Here is a 26118-nt window from a genome sequence, read left to right as displayed (position 1 = left end):
ATACTCAAAGTTTTTATTCTATTTTCATAATAAAACACTGTGGCCCCAAGGAAATGCTTCTGTTTTTTTTTTTTTTTATGTGTGTGGCAGTCAATGTATTAATAAAAAGTAGAATAGAGGTTACCAGAGGCTAGGAAGGGTAGGGTGGAGGGGAGATTGGTGGAGATTTGTTAAAGAATACAAAATATAGCTAGATGGAAGGAATAAGTTCTAGTGTTCTATGCCACTGTAGGATGACTATATCTAATTTCAAATAGCTAGAAGGAGAATATTGAATGTTCTCAACACAAAGAAATGATAAATGTTTGAGAAGATCGATAAGCTAAATACCCTGATCTGATCACTACACAAACTTCACTATGTATCCTATAAATATGTACATTTATTACATGTCAACTATAAAATATTATAGATGCATTTAAATAACAATGTAGACAAAAAGGAAATTATATTAAGCAGATAATGTGCCTTGCCTTTGGGGTTCTACTAAGGAACAGAGAAGTAAGATCTTTCTGTTTTCGAATATTATCTATTTGGTTGCTGAGAATATGTGTGCTTCTTAGAGGAAGAAGCATTCTTACTTTTTATGATTTCTCAGTGTGGCTTATGAATGCAATAAACAGTTAGAAATATGAGCTTGAAAAACATAACCTGTATAATGCATAACCTGTATAATTTTTAATGCTATAGTTTTATATGACATATCTTTGGTTTTTAAAATATAAGGTATGATAATCACATCTTGATGAGTAATTAAATGCTTCTCTAATATTCCTGTTTTCTTGAACTCTTTCCCTGCCTCCCTACATTCATTGGCATAGGAAGTTGTTGCTCTGATCACCCATGTCAGTGCAGAAGAGAATATTAATATTAATCAATGTGTATGTCGACAGCTTTTTGAAGAAAGGGGCTCATATACACTCCTTGCTCATGCTGTCACTCAAAAAGCACCATCTGCTTATAAAGGTGTCATCTCTTCAATGGCCTTTTTTGTTTAATCTCAAGGCAATTTCTTGGAGCCCATTTCAAAAGCAGAATTGTTACAAAGGCTAAAACATACTCTTCATCATTAATTTAATTGTTTGAGTAAATATTAAAGTTAAGGGGCTTGACAGGAAAAACCATGAGCCTCATCAAGAGACGTATACAAGAATAATCTGCTCACTAACATAGTGATCAAGGGAACTTAATTTGGGAAAACAGCTCCTTGAACAATATTGTAACATTTGATAAGCCAATTTTACTGGCATAATAGACAATTTGTGCTGAAAAAATTGTAAGGGTCATTTCAACAAAAACTTAGAAAAACTGATGAGGAATTACTTATAGAGCCAAAGAGTCATACTTTTCCAAGTCCTTAAACTGAAAGTGGTCTTACATTCATCATTTTAAGAAGATACCTTATCCCCTTTGCAAGGATGTTAGCATTATTACTCTTCAATATGCTCAATCAGTACAATATTCAGGTTGTCTAAAATGTTTGTATAGTTTTTTAATATTAGACTGATAGCTTTTGTTTTATATTTCTACATGTATGATACACTCCAGGCTGATTGCCTGAAGTAATTAATAGAGTTTATAAAGTTGACTAATGTTTGCAACTTATGCATTGGAGGAAAATAGTGTAATACATCCAAATGTCTCTGTGCACCAGCCATGTTTCACTTCTATATCTTATCTTACTCAAATAACAATTTAAAGAAATAAATAAATACGGTTTATTGTGTTCATTGTATCAAAACAATTTATGCTACCCTTTAAATTCATTATTTAAAAATCATTCCTTTCTAAATGGATTCACATGGGAAATACTAGTATAACATTTTCCAGTTTCAAAGGAACTCTATAATTTTCTAATGGCATTTTAGTGAAAGATAGCATGGCTTATTATCATATCTAAATGTCATATTGGAAAGAGAAAATTGTATGTATAATGATAAAAATGAAAAATGCTGTTTCTAAAGGCTAATTTATTTAACTACTATGAATTATCAAAATGTACTTCAAAACTGTGTTATTTTTGATGTAAATATTTTGAGTAAAGTAAGCACCTTAACAGCAAGACTTTCAGATTATAAGACAAAAGAAATATAACATAGTGACCTTTGTTAAAATATTGACCCACAAAATATTTCATGATCCTTAAGGGTCTGTTTTTTGTTAATAGCCAAAAAGATGTCCTCATTATAAATTTAGGAAATCAGCAAAGGTGAAAATATTGTTTGTATAAAAGGGAGTTATGCTTCTAAAAGAATGCCTTGTGAATGTTCACATTCTAACCATATTAGAAGCCTGAAGCTAACAACTAGAAAGGACTTCAAAATTGTCATTTTACATATTAGGAAACAGTCCTAATGGGCTAAGGCTCTTGCTTGGATTCACATGGGGAAGTTAGTGGCAGTGCTGCAATTAAGATGGGCTCTCCAAACTTCCAAGAAATATTCCTCTCACCATCAGAATGTGGCTTCATAATGCTCAGCACTGAGCATTAGCCTTAGTCTCACTAGGTTGAAAAGTTTTCTCTCTAGAATGGCTCAACCTCATATGCAAAGTAGGTTTAGAATTATGCTATATACTCAGTGACAGAGACTGCCTTCATCTAAGAAAAGGCATTTTAGCTAAAGATTATTATTTTCCAATTGAACTACCAAGAACACAAAGGGATATACTGGGTATTATTCCTTTCTGCTTTTTAAAAAGTATTGTATTTCAAACAGGCTTTAGGACATAAAGCATCCTGAAAGGACACATGCATTGGCCAGCTATAATTTCTGCAGAAGTTTGGGGCTTCCAAAAGGCCAAATTAATTGCCATATGGGACCAACTTATCCATAGAGGTTAAGGAGCTCCTAGTGTTTTGAAAGTAATTTTCAATTGTCATAAGTTAATATAGCAACAGTGGAAAGAAATCATCTTTCCTTTTCAAAAGACAGAAATGGAGTCAGCAGTCAAATGACTTGTCTATTTTCACCAAGGAAGTCAGCAGCACTAGAATTTTCAATTATCTTTAGTCCTTTGCTCTTTCTATTAGAAAAGGTTGCCTGCAAGGACATACTAGGATTCACATTTATAAAGTCCTGTTACCCCGGGAGTCTCAAACATAAGAGCCGCAAAGAAGAAATTAGCAAATGGCCTTTGAGAGCTTTAAAATTTTTGATAACACAGAAAAAAAATATACTCCTATCCAAGGCCAAGTAGTTTTATCCTGAAAATCATTTTTTAAACAAGCAACCAAATTGGTCTCACTGCACATGAAAGAGAAATTTATTTTGATGCTCTCTGTAGTCACAAATCACACTGAAGTATTTATCTATTAGCATTGGTAGCCTTAGAAACTGTTCTATACCTCTTTCTAGCCTGATAACAAGTACTGGAACTTAGAAAGCAAACAGCTCTTGAAAGGCTGAAAACCAATGTATCAGTTCAGGGCCAACTGCTGAAAATTTTTCAAGTCTTGTATCTTTTGCCCTGCAATAAAATAAAAAATAACTTTTATTGTCCAGAATGGGGCTATTTTCAGATTACTCACCCTACAAGTGGTCAGCAAGTTCTAATTCTGGTTTGAGGGCTATTTCATAATACTATTCTCAGTGTTTTTTCCATTTAATTGGCATATCACTCTCATTTTGCAACAGGATATTGCTCTCTTGAATTCTTTCCGTAGGAAGAAAACAGTTTTCCAGGCTCATTTCCCTGAGAACTGCTTAGATCCAGACCAAGTTGTTTTAAGTATATTGTTGATAAGATTGTGGGAATACTAAGATTTTTACTCTAAAATGCCTGGAAGAAAAACGCTAATAAATATCACCTAACCCCAGCAACAATGGCTTTTATCAAAATTCCCAAAACAGTGGATTCAGGGAGAAAAGAATACTCATACACTGCTGGTGGGACTGCAAACTAGCACAATCTCTATGGAAAATAGTATGGAGAGTCCTCAAAGGACTAAAAGTAGACCTACCATTTGATCCAGTAACCCCACTGCTAGGTATTTACCCAGAGGAAAAAAAAATCATTTTATCAAAAAGACACTTGCACTAGAATGTTTATTGTAGCACAATTCACAATTGCAAAGGTGTGGAATCAACCCATGTGCCCATCAATACATGAATGGATCAATAAAATGTGGTAATATGTATACCATGGAGTATCACTCAGCCATAAAAATGAACTAATAATAACTTTTGCACGGAACTGGAGACCATTCTCCTAAGCAAAATATCACAAGAATGGACAAACACCACAGGTACTCACTATTAAATTGTAACTACCCCGATCAACACTCATGTGCACAGATGGAAGTAAAACTCAACAGAAATCAAGCAAGGGAGAGGAGGGATGGGTGAAATCATACCTAACGGGTACGATGTACACTAACTGGGTGATGGGCACACTTATGACTTTGACTCAAGCAGTACAAAGGCAATCCATGTAACCAAAACATTTGTACCTCGTAGTAGTCTGAAATTTAAAAAAAGAGGCCCAAGCTTTAAATTCAGTGTGTTCAAAAGAGCAACCCCTTTTGTACCCCATTGTGCATTTAAAATCTCGTTTGCTAGATGCTGGATGAGATGACCCTGGTGCATTTTAGAAGCTATTACCAAACAATGTAGACCTCACTTCTGATTTGCATGGCCTCATGGGCTTTGAGAGGTATTTGATGAGTGAATTTTCAAAGGCCTGAGTAACAACAGCAGTGAAGAACAACCTGCCTGTGACCAGCACAGTGAGCAACTAAAGGGTTGTCTCTGCTAATGAAATGTAAGGAGAGAATATCTTTTACTGCTGTCATGTTGTGTCAAATGCCAAAGCTCACCACCAAAAATAATTCTGAAAATATCAGATAGACTAAATTGTTCCTTTGAAAACAAATTTGTAAACAGAAGGATAGCTTTAAATCAATGAAGTCCAATTATGGAAATAAGAGCAAAATATTTACAGACTATTCTATCCAAAAGCCAAAGAGTAGTCCATAGACAGGAGATATTCTCGATAGCTCTTTCAGAGAGTCAGAGGAGTGGAGAGCTGGGTGACTGTGGTACTTCACTGATGAGTGGCAAGAAGTTAGAGCCAGCCCTGGGGTCTCCAATGATTTTGTGTCTCTCTCTCTTTTCCTGCATTGATGACAAGGGCCCTGTTCTACATACTAGCCTTATTTCTGGCTCACACCATAGTTACATCTTTATTGTTTTTTTTTTCTTTCAGTATTACGTAAATCTATTATAAATGTTTTTGGGGGACAAGCCAGAGAATGAATGAATAAAAATATAGGTACATGGAAAGAAGAGCAGGGCAGGATATAGTGGTGATTCCAAGGTGGGTTTTTATTAATATTAAGTTTTTGGCAAATTTGGACATCCTTGCTCAGTGTCCCTCTTTCCTCTTTGTGCTCAGATGAAGGTTTATGCTATTCCTGGAGGAAAAGGAGCTTACGTACAATTTTATACCATGATGTTAGGAAAGTCTTTTTATCCATCTTAGGAGAATTTATTGTTTCTACAGTTTCTTTAGAGAGAGGGCAATACTTAAAAGAATGCCACCTAGTATAAGACAGAAATGTGAAGACCTTCTTGACTAAGCAATCATATCACAAAGTAGCGTAAATCTTATCCATGGAGATGGTCTGACTCTTAATCTTTGAAGAGGTCTGTCTTTGTCTGTGGAAGCTAAAAGGACCTGAAACTCAGTTTTAAACTCTCTCCCTCTCTACTGGATTTACCATGTTTACATCTCACTCAATATTGAAGATCCACCATCTTCCATTTACACATTTCTGGCTATTTTACTTGAGCTTTCTTATAATTTGGCATAAACTCATTGAATCATTCAGATTCATTTTCAGCCCATGTTAGGGAGGCTCCATTCTCATCACTCCATTCTAAAATGAAAATGAACTGGTGGTTTGCTAAATCCAATTGGTATTTGTTAACTAACACACTAGAATTCACAACAACATATACTATCATTGTCTCCTCCTCCGTCATCAAAACACACTGCTATAGACTGTACTCCCTCCAAATTAGTATGTTGAAACCTAATCCCCATTGTGATGGTGTTGGGAGGTGGAGTCTTTGGGAGGTTATTCAGTCATAAGGGTGAACCCACATTTATGGGATTAGTGCTCTTATAAAAGAGAACCCACAGAACTAATTTTTCCCTTCTGCCAGGTAATATTACAGCAAAAAGATATCTGTCTATAAACCAGACATTGAATCTGCCAGTGCCTTGATCTTGGACTTCCCAGCCTCCATAACTGTGACAAATAAATTTCTGCTGTTTATAAGCAACTCAGTTTATGGTATTTTGTTATAGTGGCTTAAAGAACTAAGACACATCCTCTGTTCTTGGCTTCTGTGATGCCATGTCTGTTTTTCCTTCTACTTTTCATCTCTCCTTCTCAGTATTTTTTTTGGAGGGGAGGGGACCAAATTCTTCTCCTTTCTCTAACTTTTAAATGCTAACATTCCTCAATAATCAATCCCGGTTGTCATACTCTTCTCATTCTCTATTTCCGATCTCACTCACATCTTCAATTACCATCTATCATCTAAATGTTCATTATTCTCGGATTCATACCAACTTCCCTGAGCTCCAGACCTGCCTAAGCATGTCTCAAAAATACCTTATGTTTAACCTGTCCAAAAATCAATTCACAATCTTCCCACTCTCCAAACCTGGAAACCATACAATCTATCTTAGTGAATTCCGTCACCTCCCTCTAATTTTCAGACCAAATATTTCCCTGTATTGTCCTTGACCTTTCTCTGCACTCACCACCTTATTTACTTCCTGAAGAAGACCTATTGGCTTTGCCATTTAAATATCTCCCAAGTACTTTTTCTGTTCATACTTCCCTCATTCTAGCCATGTTTACCATCAACTTTAACTTGAAAAATATTCTGATTATTCTCCCTGTTTTACTTTACACTCCTCCAATAACAGTGAAAAGAATGTCCAATTATACTATAAAGCAACTCATCTTATTTGCCAGCTTAGAAGTCTGAAATGATTTCTCCAATTTCTTAACATGGGCTACAAAGTCTCGCAAGATTTGGTTTCTGCCATTCTCTCCTTTCTGATCTCTTTCTTTCATGTGGTCTAGGTCCCAGACATATTGGTACTTTGGTTGCTTGAATATGTAATGTTGTTTCCTACCTTGGGGGCTTTTTACATTCTGTTCCTCTGTTTAGAATGCTCTCTGTGCCTCCTTGCCTAGCCAATACCAACTAATTCTTGCCTAGGCAGCACCAGCTAATTCTTCAGAATTCAGGTCAAATCACTTCCTTATGGAACCCTTCCCAGAAAGATTAGCGTGTGTTTCTCTCCTTCACTGGACCATAAGCTCCATTAAGGTAAGGAGCATGTCTATTTTATTCACTGTTTTCTATACGGCATTTTGTAGGCACACAAAAAATGTTTGTTGAATAAATGAATGCATGAACAGGGGTGATGCTGGTGCCTGAGGAATTGCAGAGTCATTTCAGGGAGTCTTTAAATCTATATGTATACCAAGTGATGTTGTAGATTAAAAAAACATGACTATGCTCATTTAGAGGCTTTACATAGGTTTTGACATGAGAAAGAGTTCCTCATGGAGAACAAGGTTGGGTGTCATCAACTTAGATCACAAATAAATGCATTTACAAATCTATATTCATATCTCTGTAAGAACTTCTCAGTTGAAGAGCTTAGGTATAGATAGATCCCTTCAGCCTTCAGGAGGGCAAGATAGACCCTACAGTAGCTGAACCAATTGGTGTAATACACTTGTACTCATTTTCTATTAGTGCCATAACATAAAATAGTTTGGAAAGCACCCCTAGATGGGACATATTTGAAGGTATTTTTTGTTGTTGTTATTTGGTGCTTTTTTTTTTTTAAAGAAGTGATGAGATCTTATCTTCAAAAGCAAAATAAATTGAAACAACAAGGCTACAACTTGAATTAGTCTAGAATACTGGGTTTCATCGTGTTATCAGATACCATTAAAATAATATTTATGAAGAGTTATATAATAGTATTATAAATGTTTATATGATGGTAATAAATGGAAAAAAGCAGGATATAAAATTTTAAGTGCTCTCTCAGTACAACTGTAAAACACAAAGATCGGTAATAGCAGTTGTGTTTGGTTTAAACTATTTTCTTTCTCTTTATATTGCCGTATTATTCCTAGGAAAAGCAAAAGTACATTTTATTAAAAATAGACATCATTACAAACAAAAATCACTATTTAATTTTTGTTCACGCTTTGTTTGACCCTCATCTTGGAAAAGTGCAACTTTTACATTAGAGATTTTCATGATGAAGTATTAAAATTAACATGCTAAGTTGAAATATATACATTTAGGCTTTTTATTTGAAGAAAGAACTTTTTACCTATAATTGCTGAGTACAGTAAGTATTCAGCAATGAAGACATCAATGATAGTATAACTTGAAAATGTTTCATTTAAAATACAGGCTATACTTATATATCAGAAATACTTAAAATAAAATATTTACTTAAGTGTGGAGATAGGGCTCTATACGCAAACAGTATAATCTCACAATAATTATCATAACTTATTCTTAGAACGATATAGCGAAAATCAACATTGAATTACATATCAGTCTCTCTACTAAACTGTAAGATGATCCGTAGTATTGGAAATTCTGTTTTCTACTTGGTATGCACATTATAAAGCACAATGCCTGACTCATCATAAGTAAATTTCTAAATGTTCATTAAATGAATGAATACATATTCTCAAAGGGAGATAATATGTACCTTTCATTATATGTGAGAGTTTCTGCTCCAAATAAGGTTTAATGATCCTTAACTTTGATCTGATGGTGTCTCTTCTAATGTCTTTGTGATTATAACTTCATGTTTTAAAAAGAGAAGCCCTCAGTGAATAATTAACAGCAATCAAGAGAAGTTTAAACATAATGGCAAAATTTCCACCAAGAATAATTATCTTTGTAGAAAATGTATCTCATGAGACAGGCTGAGGGCACACACCCTGCAGGACAGCAGTAGTGAGAACCATTTCACTGGAATATTTCCCTAAAGCCAATATTCCTAGACCAGCTACCTGAGCCAAATGCATGGTATGGTTGTTCAGAAAGGCATCATCTGTACCTTTTGTGGAATCTTTCTGCCATTGAACCTGATTATACTAACAGCCAAGGAGTCTCTCACATTGTAGTTTTTAAATGTCTCAATCTTTGAAGTCAGTCTTACTTTTTTCTCTTCTTACTCAAATAAGCATAGTCAATGAGACAATGCCAATAATTATTTTACATGGATAAATAACATAATCATTTCAGTTGGGTTTTAGGAAATATTAACGTTATCTTCTGTGGATTTTGCAAAATCAATGGGACCGTGAAAAAAATAAAGCTTATGAAGTGGAGCCAAATCAACACTTGAGTTCTAAATGGTCCAGACGTTGTGATCTACATAGAAATTTAGAGGCATTGACAGAATTATCCAGGGAGTTTAAATTAATTCGAGCCTGTTCTTAGTTTCTGCAATGTTGGCAAACCTTTTAAATTCCTTAAATACAAAGTGAAGTTTCAATGTACTTATGGGGAAGGAATTCAATAGAGAGAGACAACAATGCAAAGATAAATAGAGGTTTAAACTTGTTAGTTCAACTAAAAAGCTTTCCCTAGGGAATAATTCACAGTGTGCCTTCTCTGAGTGACAGGATACCTAATTAAGAGCTATCTTCACCTTCAGAAATCTTCAGATACTAACTATTTATTAGAAGGGTAATGCTAACAGTATAAAAAGCAAAACAACAACTTCTCCAGCATTTATTTATTTGTTTATTTACTTGGTTATTTTGGGGAATAAAAATCACATTATCAATCTCTCTAGAACTTAGTTCAAAGGTTTTAGCATTGTTTTCATAAACTTTTACCATTTTTCTAAATAATAATCAATATTAAGAAATGTGGACTATCCATTAGTTTGGGTTTAGTATGAATTGAACAGAAAATTCAAACAAATCTGTCCCAGTTGAAATTTGCTGAGACAGTACATCTTAAGTGTTCTCAACACACACACACACACACACACACACACACACAGAATATGTGAGGTGATGGATGTGTTAATTAGCTTGATTGTGGTAATCTTTCACAATGTATACATACATCAAATCATCATATTATACACTTTAAATGTATAGAATTTTTATTTGACAATTACACCTCAATAAAAGAGAGAAAGAAGTATAAATATAATGGTTAAATTATAATCTATCAAATCTATGGGTCAAATAACAATATTTGGAGCCACCTTGATGTAGATAGTCATTCCATTGTCTTTTGTTCCTTAGTTATAATTGAACTCTCTTTTAACCAAATGTTACTATCTATATAAAAAAGATATTTATTGATATTTTCTAGGCAAGCTTTAATTTCATTAAGTAAGAGCATGTTACTTACATAAGACTAAAGACTTCTTGCCCAGGTAAAATTGGTTTTACATATTAGATATGGAATAATTCTGTAAATCCAATCACACCAAATGCACTAAGATATATTTCCAGTTATTTCTTCTACTAAAAATAGCATCCACTTTTATAGCCCTTTATAATTTACAAAATATTTTTACAAATTGCCATCAATTAAATCTCAAAAACACCATTTCAAAAGTGCAAAAACTGAGATTGAGAGACAGGTGTTCAGCATCACGACCCAGATCACTCACCTGGTAATTACAAAGCCAGGAGCAGAAACCAAGGCTTCTGGCCTTCGTTCAGGTTCAATTTTTTTATATTGATTGATTCTTTTCCAATGTTAAGAACTGTTGCCACACCTACTTTTAATTGTCTGAATCTGGATTTCAGTGTGTTAATTTTCCTTGCTATCTCTAGTTGAAGTATGTGCAAATGAATCCATGAATGGCCAGAATTCATGAGATGTGCACACAGTTATCTTTATAAAGTCAACAGGACACTGAGAAAGAGAAGACTAATTCACAATCACTTCCCATCACTGATTAAGTTTAAGCCGTGGCTGGCCTCAACTTAGGGTGGAGTAGATAGGAGTTTTACAAAAACTTTCATTAGTGAATCTCTGAAGTTTAATAGGGCAACAGAAATAGATCAAAGTAGCAAGAATACATTAGTCTAAGAAGACCTTTAACTTTTTCTAGTAACTCAAGTAGATCTTAGATGAATTTTCAAGATTACCATCAGTCATTTTACATATTTATATAGTATTATAAAATACAGTTATAATAATATAATTATGTGAATCATATGATATATAAAAATTATATACATTTATGCATATGATATATAAAATTGTATATCCCATGATATGTGTGTATATATATATATAAAGTGACTCATGATACTCTTAATTGAATATATAAATTTTTTTGAGAAAAGATAAGCTCATATAAATTATAAATATGCATTTTCTTATATAGCAAAATAATTCCCTTAGGAATAAAGCCCAACAAAGACTTTTTATAATTTTTATAAAAGGGCATTTTATAACTTCTACAAAACAGCATTTTACAACTTTTAAACTGATAAGGTATTTTAAATGGCCTCCTTTACCACCTAGGTGAGATTAGTGCTAACATCAGAAACTAAAGTCTAAACTGAGTATGAAGGTGAATTTTAGCCTATTATAGAAAACCAGAATGATTAATACTAATTATTCAGAGTATAGGCAATCCCAATGACTACATGGAGTTTAATGTTACAACTGGCAGGTGTAACTTGCTGAGCAAATCTTAGAAGGCACTGCTGGCATTCAAGCTCAGGGCTTAAGTCTATGGCCCTCCAAAGTTCCAAAGGACAAAAGCAAACTATATAGAGGGGAAACTGTGAATATATTTGTATAGTTTTGAAAATAATATAATTTCATGGGGTTAGCTTGGAGTATGGTTGTTAGTATTTTAGTTACAGATCAAATTTTTCTTCTTCATGAATTCTCAAAGCCAATTATCTTACTTCCTTTTATTTTTAGGGTAATACAAAATCAAACCAATCAAATTCTGCCTTGAACTAGTTAATGCTATTTTTTGTCAATTTAATTCTTCAGTTGTGCTGTATGATATCAAATACTAGAATGCTTTGGTGGAAAGAGAGAAAGATTACTAGTTTTTTAAAATAAATATTTTGAAGAGAAAGCTAATCTCAAACTATTTCAAATCTTTGTCGAAAAAATAAAGTTTTTTTACAGCAAATTATCCTTGTAGATAGAATTGTATTTTTTTATACAACATGACAACTAATGGGATATTTATCATCTCATAACATTCTCATTTTAGTAACATCGAAGTTAAATATAATGATGAATTTGCACAGGGAAATACTTCTAACCTTATTATTTTCCATACAGTTTCACAAACAACTATTCAACATAACTACCATTTGTTCAGAAAGTATTTTCGGTAGGAGAAATAACATGTTTGCATTCATTTGTTTATACTGGATTTTAAACTAACCATTTTCACTTGTTGAGATGATCTTCATCACAAAATTAAGTCTTCATGTTTAAAGAGACATATTATGTAAGCATACTATGTAATAAAATCTTTAACAGTTTGCTGCTTTTCCCTCTCAAGTAATTAGTTTCTTCCTCGCAGAGTGTCAGCCTTTTTAAGTACAACAAAATATTTGGTCTTATTTCTATTCAAAACCTTTTTTTAAATCAAGATTAAGGCCAAAGTAAAAAATGTCACTTACTTTGCTTTAGCTTCTGCATCCTCATATGCTTTATTAGAAACATCATCCAGCCCTCCAATCAAATGCTTGAAAGAGCTGTCAGAGGAAAAGCACAGTGATTAGGATAAATTTTTTACAAGGTAGGAACAATAGTAACCTAATCAACAATATAGTGAAACAATATAGAGGCATTTAAATAAAAATAAATCCAAGCATTTAATCTAAATACATTATTAAGAAACATATTAGATAATGATATTTTCCCTGACTAGAATATAAATTATATGAGAGCAGAGAATTCTTCTACCTTATTCACTTCTATAGTTTCCAACACCTAAACATATCTGGCAAGAGCAGGTATTCAAAAAATTGAGTGGAATAAAGTCTGTGACACACTAATTGATATACATCACAAACTTAACGAGTCACTTATTTATGATACTGAAATAACAAAAGATCTACCAATTATGACATGCCTCCTCTCTGCCAGATACTATTCTATTCCCTTAATTAGTATTAACATACGTTAATTTTGATTCTCAAATTATAAAAGGCTAGCATCATTATCTCCACTTAGAGAATCTTCAAAAGCAAAATAAATACGCAGAAGATAGGAAAACAATTAATAAGAAAGAATTATAGAAAAATTAACTCATTTTGGGAGAACGGAAAACATACTTTAGCATAAAGCAGGAAGAATAATTTCACTGCTTAAACTCAATCTATTCAATTTCCTATTATGTACCTGGAACTGTGTTCAGACTTATGTTATATAGTGAAGCCTCATCTATTAGATATCTGTGATATAAAATATTATAGAGCCAACACATAATGAATACACACATATATACTAGAATCATCTTTGAAAATTACTGAATACAACAAGATACAGTAACTTTTGCACACTGCATTGTGGCAACCATCTGGGGATTCACATGACAATCAGGGCTTCACTTACATTGTGCTCATATGTCAGCCATTGAACTATGTGTTTTACACATAGTAACAAATATTAATATTTTAATAGTACAACGATTCTATAAGTTAGCATTATTATACCCATTTTATAGATGAAGATACTACAGCATGAGAAGTTAAGAAACTAGCCCAAAGTCATACATCCAATAAGTGTGAAGACTGACTGAGAGGAGGTGATCATTCTTCATACTCTTAAAACCTATACTATAGCTGCTATCCAAATCACTTGATAATTATGAAGATAATTATCAAATCCCTAGCAATATCTTGGTTGTGGGTGGAGAGTTTTTAAAGTGCTGTAAATTACATTTTAATGTTAAACCTCTATAATCTTCATACATGTAAATGGTTTGTGTGTTGTGAGTATTAAGCAATCAATTATACGTGGTCAAGTTATGAAACGAAGTAAGATGCTTGCTGATTTAAAATTGAAATGCTGCTTAATTGCTTTTACATATACTTTAAAAAAAAACTAAAAAGAAGAACATGAGATCTTACTCGGGGCTGGCTGGAGGGAGATGGAGCAGCTGTTATCTCATGTGGGCTGGAGGGTAAATAGAATGCTGGGCTAAATACATTCTAAGTATTTCTATACAAAAAAGCATCCCAGAAACATTAGAAAGAGGCCCAGGGAATCAAGAATTGCATTTAAGAATACAAAGTTTTCTGTGACGAATTATGCTAATTCATGCCAAATGAATGAATGCTGAATGAATAACAGGCAGTAGTCTCTATAAAGTTTTCAAAAATATATTATCTATGGTCAAATAAATGATAAATATAATCTCCATGGTTGAGAAAAATGCTCAAATATGATTCTGCCATTGTTCTTTTTATGGTAAAATTTCCCACATTCCCACAGAATGTCTTGGTCATACCTAAACTTAAAGAAAATCTGAATTTAGAGAAACTCCCTTAGGCCAGATGGATTCACAATGTAAAGTAATACTAATATTTCTTTTACAGTAAAAAGTAAAAAATATCTGGTTAATTTTGTTTTTATAGATAATAAGAAAACAAGCACAGACAGTTTGTTACTTATACAAAGTGATTGCAATTTAGCAACATGTCCAGTATTATGATCCATATTCTCTAATAATACCCACTCCTATCCTTTATAAATACTTGGATATTTTTAATACAACCAAATCCAAAATATTGTGAAAATGCATTGAGAGAGAGGTATAAAAGAATGTTATGTAGGAAAACCAAAGAACAATAACCACTAAAACTTAGTGTTTCAAATCCATTCAGAAAAACTCAATAAGCAATATTTTAGCAGCTAAATAATAGATCACTGCATGTGTATATATCATAGATGCACACACACATACATCCATGTACAGATGAAGGAAGGGTATGATAACTATTTATACAAACATCTTTATTTTTACTCCAGATTATAGATTAAATATACAGAATTTATTTTCAAAATAAAAATAGCCAGGACTATAATCTTGGGTTTTACAATTGGAACCATATGCCCTTTGTAAATAATCTTTATTTAGAAGATAATCCTGGCGAAAAGAATATAACATTTTTTGAAACATTAAACAAATGCATCCTGCTAATATTCTAAGTCTCCTCAAACAATAAATCAGCCATTATACTTAACTAGAAGTTTAAGAAAATGTAGACTTTTCAAGCAATATTACTAAGTTCCAAATGACGGCCACTGTTTGTATATCCCTGAACTGATCAATGAATAATTTAAGACATCTTGATAAGCATCATTGATGGTGTTACAGAAATTCTCACTTCTGGCACAATATGAACTAATTAGTGTTTCATTTTTCCCTCTCACAGGCACTCTGTAGGAACACCTGCCATCTGTGTGGACCTTCATCAAATAGATATTTGGAAAAGTATTACTATAGGTATCAGATGCCTTTGTAAATATTTACTCAGGTCCTATGGTATTTCTTTTTATTTTTAGCAATGTTTTTGTTTTTTTTTTTTTTTTGAGACAGGGTCTCATTCTGGTGCCCGGGCTAGAGTGAGTGCCATGGCGTCAGCCTAGCTCACAGCAACCTCAAACTCCTGGGCTCAAGCGATCCTTCTGCCTCAGCCTCCCGAGTAGCTGGGACTACAGGCATGCGCCACCATGCCCGGCTAATTTTTTCTATATATATTTTTAGCTGTCCATATAATTTCTTTCTATTTTTAGTAGAGACAGGGTCTCGCTCTTGCTCAGGTTGGTCTCGAACTCCTGAGCTCAAACGATCTGCCCACCTCGGCCTCCCAGAGTGCTAGGATTACAGGCGTGAGCCACCCCGCCTGGCCGGTATTTCTTGATTATTAACTTTTTGTTGTTGTTTTTCTATTCTGAAATGGATTATAATGAAATGTTTTGAAAACCCCAGCAACTGAACAAATAGAAACCATAAAATATTATTTATACGTTATAGCAAATATAGGTGATCAGAGGAAAATCTATTCTCTCTTTAAACAAACTCACAATTCATACACAAGTTATATTTTAACACTGTAAAATAAAATACCAAATTTCCACATATACTCTAGGTTTAATTTCAGGATAAATTCAGGAGACATTATTGAGCAAAAGACTTTAATTTAGGGCATCTCCACAGCAAATCTTTATTGCATGCATACTATTGCATGCACAATTTCCTGTTACTTTTCTTGGGATAAAAAATCCAGTTTTTATAAGTCTTGACAGAATTCTTTAAGAAGGGCTGGGTAAATTGTTATCAGTTAAGAACATGGAAAGAGAGCAAATGGGAAATCCCTTTTATGTTTAATGCTGATAGTTTACACATACTTGCAAGGTGGTGGGGGAAAGAAAGGAAAGAGGAAAAAAGAAGGGAGGAACAAAGGAGAGAGAAGAATGGATGGAAGAGGGGAGAAGAAGAGGGAGGAGAAATGATGACGCTTGCACACCAAGAATCATGACATTTATAGAAATTTTCCTTAAGGAAAATCAGATACAAGAGTATCTATCATTCTAGGATATTTGTCTGTTTTAGAACATTATGGTGACAGTAACTCAGTGGATAATAATTTCAGTTATTAAGATGTTTTCATTATTAAGCCAAAACAATATTCTCAAGGGAGCTGATTACTCGGTGCTATGTTTAAAAAGAATATAATTCTGTTCTTTGGTCATAATATAAAGAGACTTTATCTAGAGAAAAATAGTCTTTTAAATTATTAGAAAGGCAGTCCACGTGTCAGAGATCAGCATTCTCAGGCTGCTAAAAAATAACAGCATTTATATTTTACCTTAGAGTGTGCAAAGCATTTTTTAATTCATAAATCATGTATTTATTCAATAATATAATACATATAAATATACATTAGTTGATTTAATCCTTGTGTTCTCCTATCCTCTATTCTGATACAGTGTTTAAGAATCTTATATGAAAAATTTAAAATAGAGTCTTTTCAAATTCAAAATGGGGTGAGAGAAAAACCTCATAACATTTAAAACAGTTTTTTTTCTGATTATAGTCTTAAATAAGATGGTAATCTATTCATATATTATAAGTCAAAGAGTCAAGATAAAATCTTAAACCAGAAACTATTTCAAATACTTCAATAGTGTTAAGCACAATATCTGTCAAGCATTATCAGAACCCTTGGGAAAGCCCTCTCAATTTGAGAGACTATATGCTATTATACTTCATTAACCTGAATCTTGGCTAAATCTTTATTTAAAAGACATTTATTTAAAAATATAGAAAGTTAATGCTCTAAATTAGTTGGGACACTTGTTACTTAGCTGAGCCCAGGGTTTTAGAGGCACCATTCATTGGGGTACACTTATGTAGAAAACCTGTTGATTCACTTTCTGGCTTCAAGTGTTTTTATGTTTGTTGTTTTTTGTTTTTGTTTTTATAATTAGGACAATCATAATTCTTAGTCATTTACACTATCAAATATCATATGAATATTTGTTTTTTGGAGAAAAAATAAGCCCCAAATAAAACAAAACCAATCAATATCCTTATTTATTTTTCCAGTTATCCATCCATCCATTAATCCATCCATCTATCCATCCATCCATCCATCCACACACATATATCTAGGCAATACCTACTACCTATAAGGAACAATTCAAGCTACTGTGGATTATGCAAAGAGAATAAAGTACAATCTTGGAATTTACAGTCTTATATTAGTATCACAGATAAGATACAAAGAATTAAAATACAAGGTGGGAGGTGATGAGTGGCTGAATGTTTATCATAAGGAAGGCTATAGTGTCTATAAAAAGAATTTCATCTACTCAGAATTATATTTGATAACTGCAAAGAAAGCAATGACACCTTTATGAGTAAATAGTTTTCTTACTACTAAATTTTGATCCTGCATGTATGTTTATATTTGCAAAAGAAAATTCCACACACATTTATTTGTCTGTGTCTTTAACAACAACCTCATATCTACCATGGGGAATATTCATTAGGAAAAAGGGGTTACAAATAAAAAACATTTGATTTAGATTATATTCTGATCATAATTACATGCTTAAAAAGGTACTAAAATTTGAAAATAATGATCCATGTTGGCCTAGTAACCAAAGAAATAAAAAGCTAAGAATTGATTTCAGGAACTCCTCCATTTTATTTATTATGACTTTTGAAGAACAAAAACAACAACAAAAAGATTTAGTGTTGACTGAGTTTTCGTGTATATGTCTATATAATCAGTCTTCTCCGGGGCAGACCCTTGTGAAATTGATTAGGTTTGTTATACTAGTTAAAGTGAATGATCTAATTTTAGATTTTAAGATTATCTGTGTATGTGTATGCGAAAGAGAGAAAGAGAGAGAGAGATTCCAATGGTAATATGTTGAAATTTTGAAAGACACTGAAAAACTCTAAGGGCAAAAAGATTTCTTGTAATTCCACAACCCTGAGCTAAACATTGTTAATATGTTGACTTGTGTCCTTCTAGGATTTTTTCCAATGTTATTACAAGGTGAAATTGTATTGTTTCAGTACTTACTTGATTTTAATCTAGGTTTGTGCTTATACAGTAACTAACTTAACAGTTAAATGGGGGGGAAATCAAGTGGAGCATGTAGGACATACTTGGTGATGTAAAAATATCACATATAAATCGACTAACTTTCTCAATTTTATTTGTTTATTTGCTTACCTAATAATTTTACTGTTGAAACATTTGTGATAGCATTTGTGGCTTAATATTTCATTTTATTGATTCTTTTTACTTTTATTCTTTAACTGATGTGTTTTAAAAAGAAATGTTCTGAGATTTTCTTCTACACAGTTTTGAATTTGTAAATGTTCCATTTTAAATATTTATATAAAAGATTCTATATATAATCCACAATTCCCTGAGCATGATTGAATTTGGGATCATTTGTAGATCAGTGCTACTCAAATTATAATTGGCTAAACCATTTGCTGCTGGTCTGTGAAGAGATAAGCACAGAACTTCAGAAAATTTTATAGCCATTTGACATTGCTGAGACATCCAAAAGCAAGATCAGTGGACATATATTTTTGAACAGGGTATATATCTAGGCAGTTATTGTTAAACCCATGAGGTAAGAAACATATACTATAAGCTGCATACAAGTCATGCACAAGAGGGTAACGTTAAATGTGTGATATTTTAAGATTAGTTTACTAATTGTAACTCCAAGTACATAAGATCCATAATTTATTTCTTTTATCAAAAGAAAATTTAACCATACTTTACACTATTTATTGGTAGAATTGGCTACTCACAAAGGATTAAGGAAAATAGGGCATCACTTGTTCCATTTTGAATAAAAAATAAAAATGAATATCTGCAGTGTGCTAAAATTGCTTTAAAATTACTTTGTCCATTCTCATCAGTACTCATCTGTGAGACTGGTTTCTCTACTCTGACTATATTAAACAAAACATAAAACAGTTTAAATACACATTACTCTCTGCAAGCAGCATTTCCATCAATCTAACCTAGATCAGAAAAGTTAACAATCAAAAAAAAAAAAACAGGTACATTTGGCACATTAAAGACTAAATATTGAAATCCACAGTGTTCTTTCAAAGTGTACCAATTGCAGTGAGAATGAGGAATTGCTATTTTATTCATAAATTTTGGCTTTGTTATGACTGCAAAACAAGTATAATAGCCATTCTCTTTCTTATTACTTATATAAATGCTTTCAATGACAATGAAAGTGATTCACTGTGGTAATTCTTTTCCTTTTATCTGGTGTTATGTTTGCTCTGATATTTTTATTGAAATAGAATTTTATGAATGTTGAGTCTAATAGTAAAAAAGTGTGGTCACTTTTATGCCCTTTTCCCTTTTATTTCTCTAGTAATTCTTTTGTATTTTATCTTATAAAAACATCTGTCCATGATGGACTGGAAATTAAAACAAAACAAAACAAAACTGGTCCTTTAGCACACATCCTTGGAGAAGCACTGTCCAAGACCACTCCCTCTCTCTGCCACTCTCTGTTACAGGCCGTTTCTGAACCCCAACTGATTTCTTGTGGTTGCCTTTCTAGAGTATATTGTACAGTTTTGAATTGTTAGTTTTTGTCCAGTCTCCTTCACTAGACACTGAACTATTTGATGGCCAGATACACAGACGTCCTTTGATGTCCTGCCCCTTTACAAAAAGCATTTGTTGACCTCTGTTCTAGATTGTTCTCTTCCTGTCACTGTTCCACCGCATATCTAATCCAACACTAAATCTTGTACATTTTATCTTCAATAATCTGAAATGAATCTTCTTTTCTATATTCCCTTTGGGTTGTAGCCACCATTCCTTCATTTGGGCATTACTATACTTGTCTTTTCCTTTGTTTCCACTTTTGTCCTTACACAGTGGGCAGGGTCAATTTTTAAAACATAAATAAAACCATATCACTCTTCTGTGGGCCTCTACAAGCTCTCTGACTTACCCTAATATGCTACCTATGACCATCGAAGCTTGCATCTTCCTCAGAACCTTTGTCCTCTGCTTGGAACATTCTTTCTCTAAATCTTCTTAGCTTTGTCTTCATGACATTCAGGTCACAGCTCAAGTGTCCTCTTCAGATAGGTCTTCTCTGACCAAGCCATGCAAAATCACCTTTACCCTAAATGCTTACTTCTGTAACTCTTTGTCACTTTAATCCATTTTTACTTATGGCTAGCTAAAAACTACTTTGTTTAAATATCTGCTGTCTTTCCCCACATCAAAATATAAATTTCATGAGATCAGGCACCTGGTCTATCTTATTTATCAATACCCCTTTAGAAACTAGAATATTGCCTGGCCTGTAACAGAAATTCAAAATGAATTAATAAATAGACTAGTTCAGTCATTTACTCATTTATTCATTCATTGTGTCTATTTATGTGACCAGAAGAAGACAGGTAAGCTCTTTAAGTTTTTTTAATTTTTATCTTTTATTTTTAGTTATTACGGGTACATAATAGTTGTGTATATTTATGAGGTACATGTGATGTTTTGACAGAGGCATAAAATGTGTAAAAGTCAAATCAGGGTAATTAGGGTATCCATCACCTCAAGCATTTATAATTTCTTTAGTTTTGTTTAAAATTCAAGGTACACAAGTTAAAAGTCCTATGCGTCTCTTTGGATATCCACCTATATGAACAATGAACTTTTAGGACCTAAATTTTGGTCCTAATGAAGACGTACATTACATAAATATGGGTGAAGTGGTTTGAAACACTTAGCAATTTGACACTGAATTATATATAGGACATTAAATGAGGGTAATGATTTTAGAATATAATGAAATTTGCAAAGATGAATCCCAATTACAATTAAAGTGAAAGAAAGCGTTTTAAAATGTAGTACAACTTTCATTTTCAATTAAAAGCTGAAGAAATTAGAATCAAATCTCATGTGATAGTTGCTGACCTCTTTAGGTTTTAAGAGGAAAATATGAGTATAGATTGCCCTAATAGGTCAAATCTGTAAGTTTTATTTTTCTTAAAAATAAATATCTCCCAGCTATACTTAAATCAAACAGTCCATGCAGTGGACAGATTTCTTGTGGCTGACTAATTATTTTCAGTGTTAGAAATTCTCTTTATCTTACTATATCAAATGCATACTAACAAAAGTAGATATTACATATTACTCTTTTTGTCACTGATTTTTCTGGGCCAAAATATCACTGTTTTAACATGAAAGCCAATGATTATGTTTCATATATGCCCAAATAATTTCATCAAAATAATCTATTTTACCCAATGAAAACAAAATATCAATACTAAATTATTTAACTTTTCTCATAATACAGTAAGTTCTCATTCTAAGATTATTTTGTTGTCCATTTGCACAATAAGAATCACATACAAGCAAATGTTAATTCCTTTAATTTTTTCTCATTCTCAAAGCAGAATCTATGGTAACAGTGAATATCTCTTCTATTAATATTTTTTAAGCTTCTCTACCTAGAAATTTTTAAAAACTTACAAATCCATATAATTGACAACATTCTTATCAAAATTGTTAACAATAAAAGGCTACATTTGTTAGAAAGAATAAAAATCTATAGCCAATGTATTCTACTTTATGTAGATGTATTGATTATATTGGGTATCAGTTGAAATAATCCATGTATTGGTAACTGACTAAAAACTGCCTTTGGAAAACTTTGGCTAAAGAAAATCGCATAGGAATATAAAATACTTTAAAAGTTACTGATTTTTTTAAAGTAAATTAAAAGTGAAATCCTATAATGACACAATAAATCCATCCCAAGATATCTTTTTTAGTATACTTTCTGTTATTATGTCCTGAAACTCTTTGCAACAAAGACAGCTTTAGTCTCTAGCTTAACATTTTTACAAAAATCATTCTATCACTGGACTTTTTATTTCTGCTCTAATTACATGACTGAAGAGGGAAATAAAGACTTTTCCCAAAAATTCATTAGAAGCTTAGAACGAAATATCTTTTAATGATATAAACTAATGCTTGTAGAATTTAGTAATAATAAAAATGTCATGCAAAATATGAAAATACTAGCTAGCATGTGTTAGGATTGTACAAATTATTTTACATGAATTTTCTCTGTTTTACAGAAATGGCAATCAATGCTAAGACAATTAAGTAAGTTGCCTGGGTTCATAAGGCTAGTAAACATCGACAATGGGATTTGAACCAAGGCAACCTGACTCTAACACCCACAATTCCAACCATTATTGGCTCCATTTTTATCTCTCCAATATGGAAAGCTGAGGCCAGCTGGTTAATATCTGGGGCTAGGATTTGCTATCAAGTATCTGTGCTCTCTCACATCATGCCCTCAGGGGTCAATTTAATTCTTTAAGAGAATTATTTTTAACAGATCATCTTATTTCTCCTATTGCATTATGTCTGTAAAAGTTCTAATTAGGGAAGTGTATTAGACTTTTAGGGCTGCCATAACAAAATACTTCAGATTTAGGTGGCTTAAATTACAGAAATTTATTTTCTCACAGTTCTGGAGGCTGGAAGTCCAAGATCAAGGAGCCAGCAGGGTTGGTTTCTGGCGAGGCCTTTCTTCCTGCCTTTGGCTCACACAGCCCCATTCTCAGGGTCCTCATATGGCCTTTCCTCTGTGTGTGACTTCTGGTCTGTCCCTCTTTTTCAAGGACTTCAGTCCTATAGGATTAGGGCTCCATCCTTATGACTTCATTTAACCTTAATTACCTCCTTAAAAGGCCCTATCTCCAAAAAGAGATCACAAACAGAGTCACATTGGGGGTTAGGGATTCAAATTATGGGTTTGGGGGGACATAATTCAGTGCCTAACAGGAAATGTAATGAAGAAACATCTAGACAATAATGTAAAAGTATACATATTCTTTGAATCAGTAATTCCACTACCGTGTATCTCTTTGAGGAAATACTTCTACAAGAGGGGCAAAGCTTAATGAACAAAATTCTTTAAAAAATAAAAAATTAAAATAAGCTTAAATGCCCAAGCACAGATAAGAAACTAAGACAAAGGAATTCAATTATGCTCATGAGGTGTTTTTATTAACATAGTAAATTGCTAATGCAATGTGGTAAGGTAATGTGCTATAATAGGCTTTGAAAACAGAATTAAGTTCCAATTCCATTTCTCTACTTATAAGCTATATGTTTTACAACATCACACTTGGGCTTTCTGAAGCTTAGATTATCTTTAAAATGGTGAAAAAAAGCATTGCTTGGAAGTTTGCTGTGAAGGAAATCATCTACTCTATCTATCTATCATCTATCTTTCATCTGTCTGTATATCTTTTTGCCTGCGTGTGTGTGAGAGAGATTTATTAATGCTGTCCTAGTATGTAGAAAAAGCAAGAAAAACATATTTAGGCAGAATTATCTCACTGTTTAAGGAAATACATGAAAATATGTGTATATTTTCCATATTTCCAATTTTTTCTAAAATGAACAGTTATTACATTTATAATCACATAACGTAGACTATATTAGAAATGTAAAAAAAAAAAGAAGAGAAAAAGGTGAACCCTATGAAAATAATGCAACATAATTAATTAAATAAATAAAAGTTGTCATTCAGCCCAAGTGGGTTTCTTGTCTCGATGAAAATATACTATCTCCAGTTCAGCTGGGAGGACAACACTTTTCTTATCAACCACTAAATCATAAATTGCCTTTGCTAGTCTGGTGTTCCATTTAAAATTAATTCAATTACATCATTGTAGCAGGACGATGGATAATATGATCATTGTACTTCATCCAAAGTAGTAAATTCTGAAAGGGCTTCCTTTGTAAATAAAGCTTAGTGTGGAAATGAGTTTTCACTGTTATTGTGGCTGATGCTAATCCAATTCGTGCATTTATGCTATGGGTTTCAAAATGAATACCAACTGTTAGACATATTGAAAAAGAAAAGTCTAAGATCTTTATGACCCAGCTGGGCCTGTAATAACTGTCTTGCCAGGGAAGTGTGAATACTAAAGTAAGCAAAACCACTTAACTCTACAAAAAAAGTGATGTGAATATCTAAAACAGAATTCAAATTTCAAACTTAATGATTATATTGCTGTTTTTTAAACTGATTGTTAAGCTCTGTCAGAAATTTATTCTGACATCCACTCCTCCTTGCTTTATTTCTGAAACACAAGAAGCATTATAATCCCTGCTCAAATAAATAGCCAAAAATGCTGTACAGAAAAATTTTAAAGATACTTTCAAATATGAAATTTCAAATATTACCTATTCAACTGAAGAAAAGTAATATTGATATTTATGATTTAGAAAATGAAAGTTTTCATGAATTTTCTTATTCATTCATACAACTAGTTTATAAGTTCCAAAGACATTCCTGAACCTCTAAATAACAACTTTTCAAACATCCAATGGACAAAACTGCAACCCTCAGAAATATAGTAAGGTTTGCAGAGTAGAGAACCCCAAAATAAATCCAAACATTTATAGTGAACTTATCTTCAACAAAGGTGCCAAGAACATACAGTGGGGAAAGGATAGTCTCTTCAATAAATAATGGTGCTGGGAAAACTGGATATCCATACATAGAAGAATGAAACTAGACTCTTATCTCTCACCATTTACAAAAATAAAATCAAAATGGATTAAAGACTTAAATTTAATACCTGAAACTATTAAATTACTAAAAGGAAACACTGGGGAAGTTCAGAACATTGGTCTGGGCAAGGACTTCTTGAGTAATACCCCCAAAACACAGGCAACCAAAGTAAAATTGGACAAATGGGATCACATCAAACTAAAAACCTTCTGCATAGCAAAGGAAACAATCGACAAAATGAAGAGACAATCCATAGAACAGGAGAAAATATTTGCAAACTACTCATCTGACAAGGTATTAATAGCTAGAATATATAAGGAGTTCCAACAACTCAATGGGAAAAATAATCAAATAATCTGATTTAAAAATGGGCAAAGGTTCTAAATAGACATTTCTCAACAGAAGACATAAATGACCTACAGGTATATGAAAAAATGTTCAACATCATTAGTCATCAGAGAAATGCAAATCAAAACTACAATTAGAGATCATCTCACTCCAGTTAAAATGGCTTTTATAAAAAGTGCAGCTAGCAAGGATTTGGAGAAAGGGCACCCTATATACACTGCTGGTGGGAATGTAAATTAGTATAACCACTATGGAGAACAGTATGGAGGTTTCTCAAAAAACTAAAAATCGAACTACCATATGACCCAGCAATCCACTGCTGAGTATATATCCAAAGGAGGAGAATTCAGTATATCAAAAAGATATCTGCAAGCCCATGTTTGTTGCAGCACTATTCACAATAGCCAAGATTTGGAATCAACCTATGTGTCCATCAATGGATGAATGGATAAAGAAATTGTGGTACTTATATACAATGGAATATTATACAGCCACAAAGATGAATGAAATTCTGCCACTTACAACAACATGGGTGGAACTGGGGAACATTATGTTGAGTGAAATAAGCCAAGCACAGAAAGACAAATCTCTCATGTTTTCACTCATATGTGGGAGC

The 26118-nt window shown here is 32.8% G+C and overlaps 1 protein-coding gene across 2 annotated transcripts in view; it reads right to left on the bottom strand.

Moving 5' to 3' along the window:
* PRKG1 (protein kinase cGMP-dependent 1) overlaps nucleotides 1-26118 on the bottom strand; it is a 1158333-nt gene that overhangs the window by 102929 nt on the left and 1029286 nt on the right. For both annotated transcript variants that reach the window (XM_045569367.1, XM_045569366.1), the window contains exon 9: nucleotides 12701-12775. In XM_045569367.1, the coding sequence (XP_045425323.1) occupies nucleotides 12701-12775 (75 nt within the window). The remainder of the gene's footprint in view (nucleotides 1-12700; nucleotides 12776-26118) is intronic.

This window comes from Lemur catta, chromosome 14 (genome assembly GCF_020740605.2).
Source record: "Lemur catta isolate mLemCat1 chromosome 14, mLemCat1.pri, whole genome shotgun sequence".
In the NCBI taxonomy this organism is placed as follows: domain Eukaryota; kingdom Metazoa; phylum Chordata; class Mammalia; order Primates; family Lemuridae; genus Lemur; species Lemur catta.
Note: the sequence above shows the minus strand (reverse complement) of the source record. Positions and strands in the feature narration are given on the sequence as shown.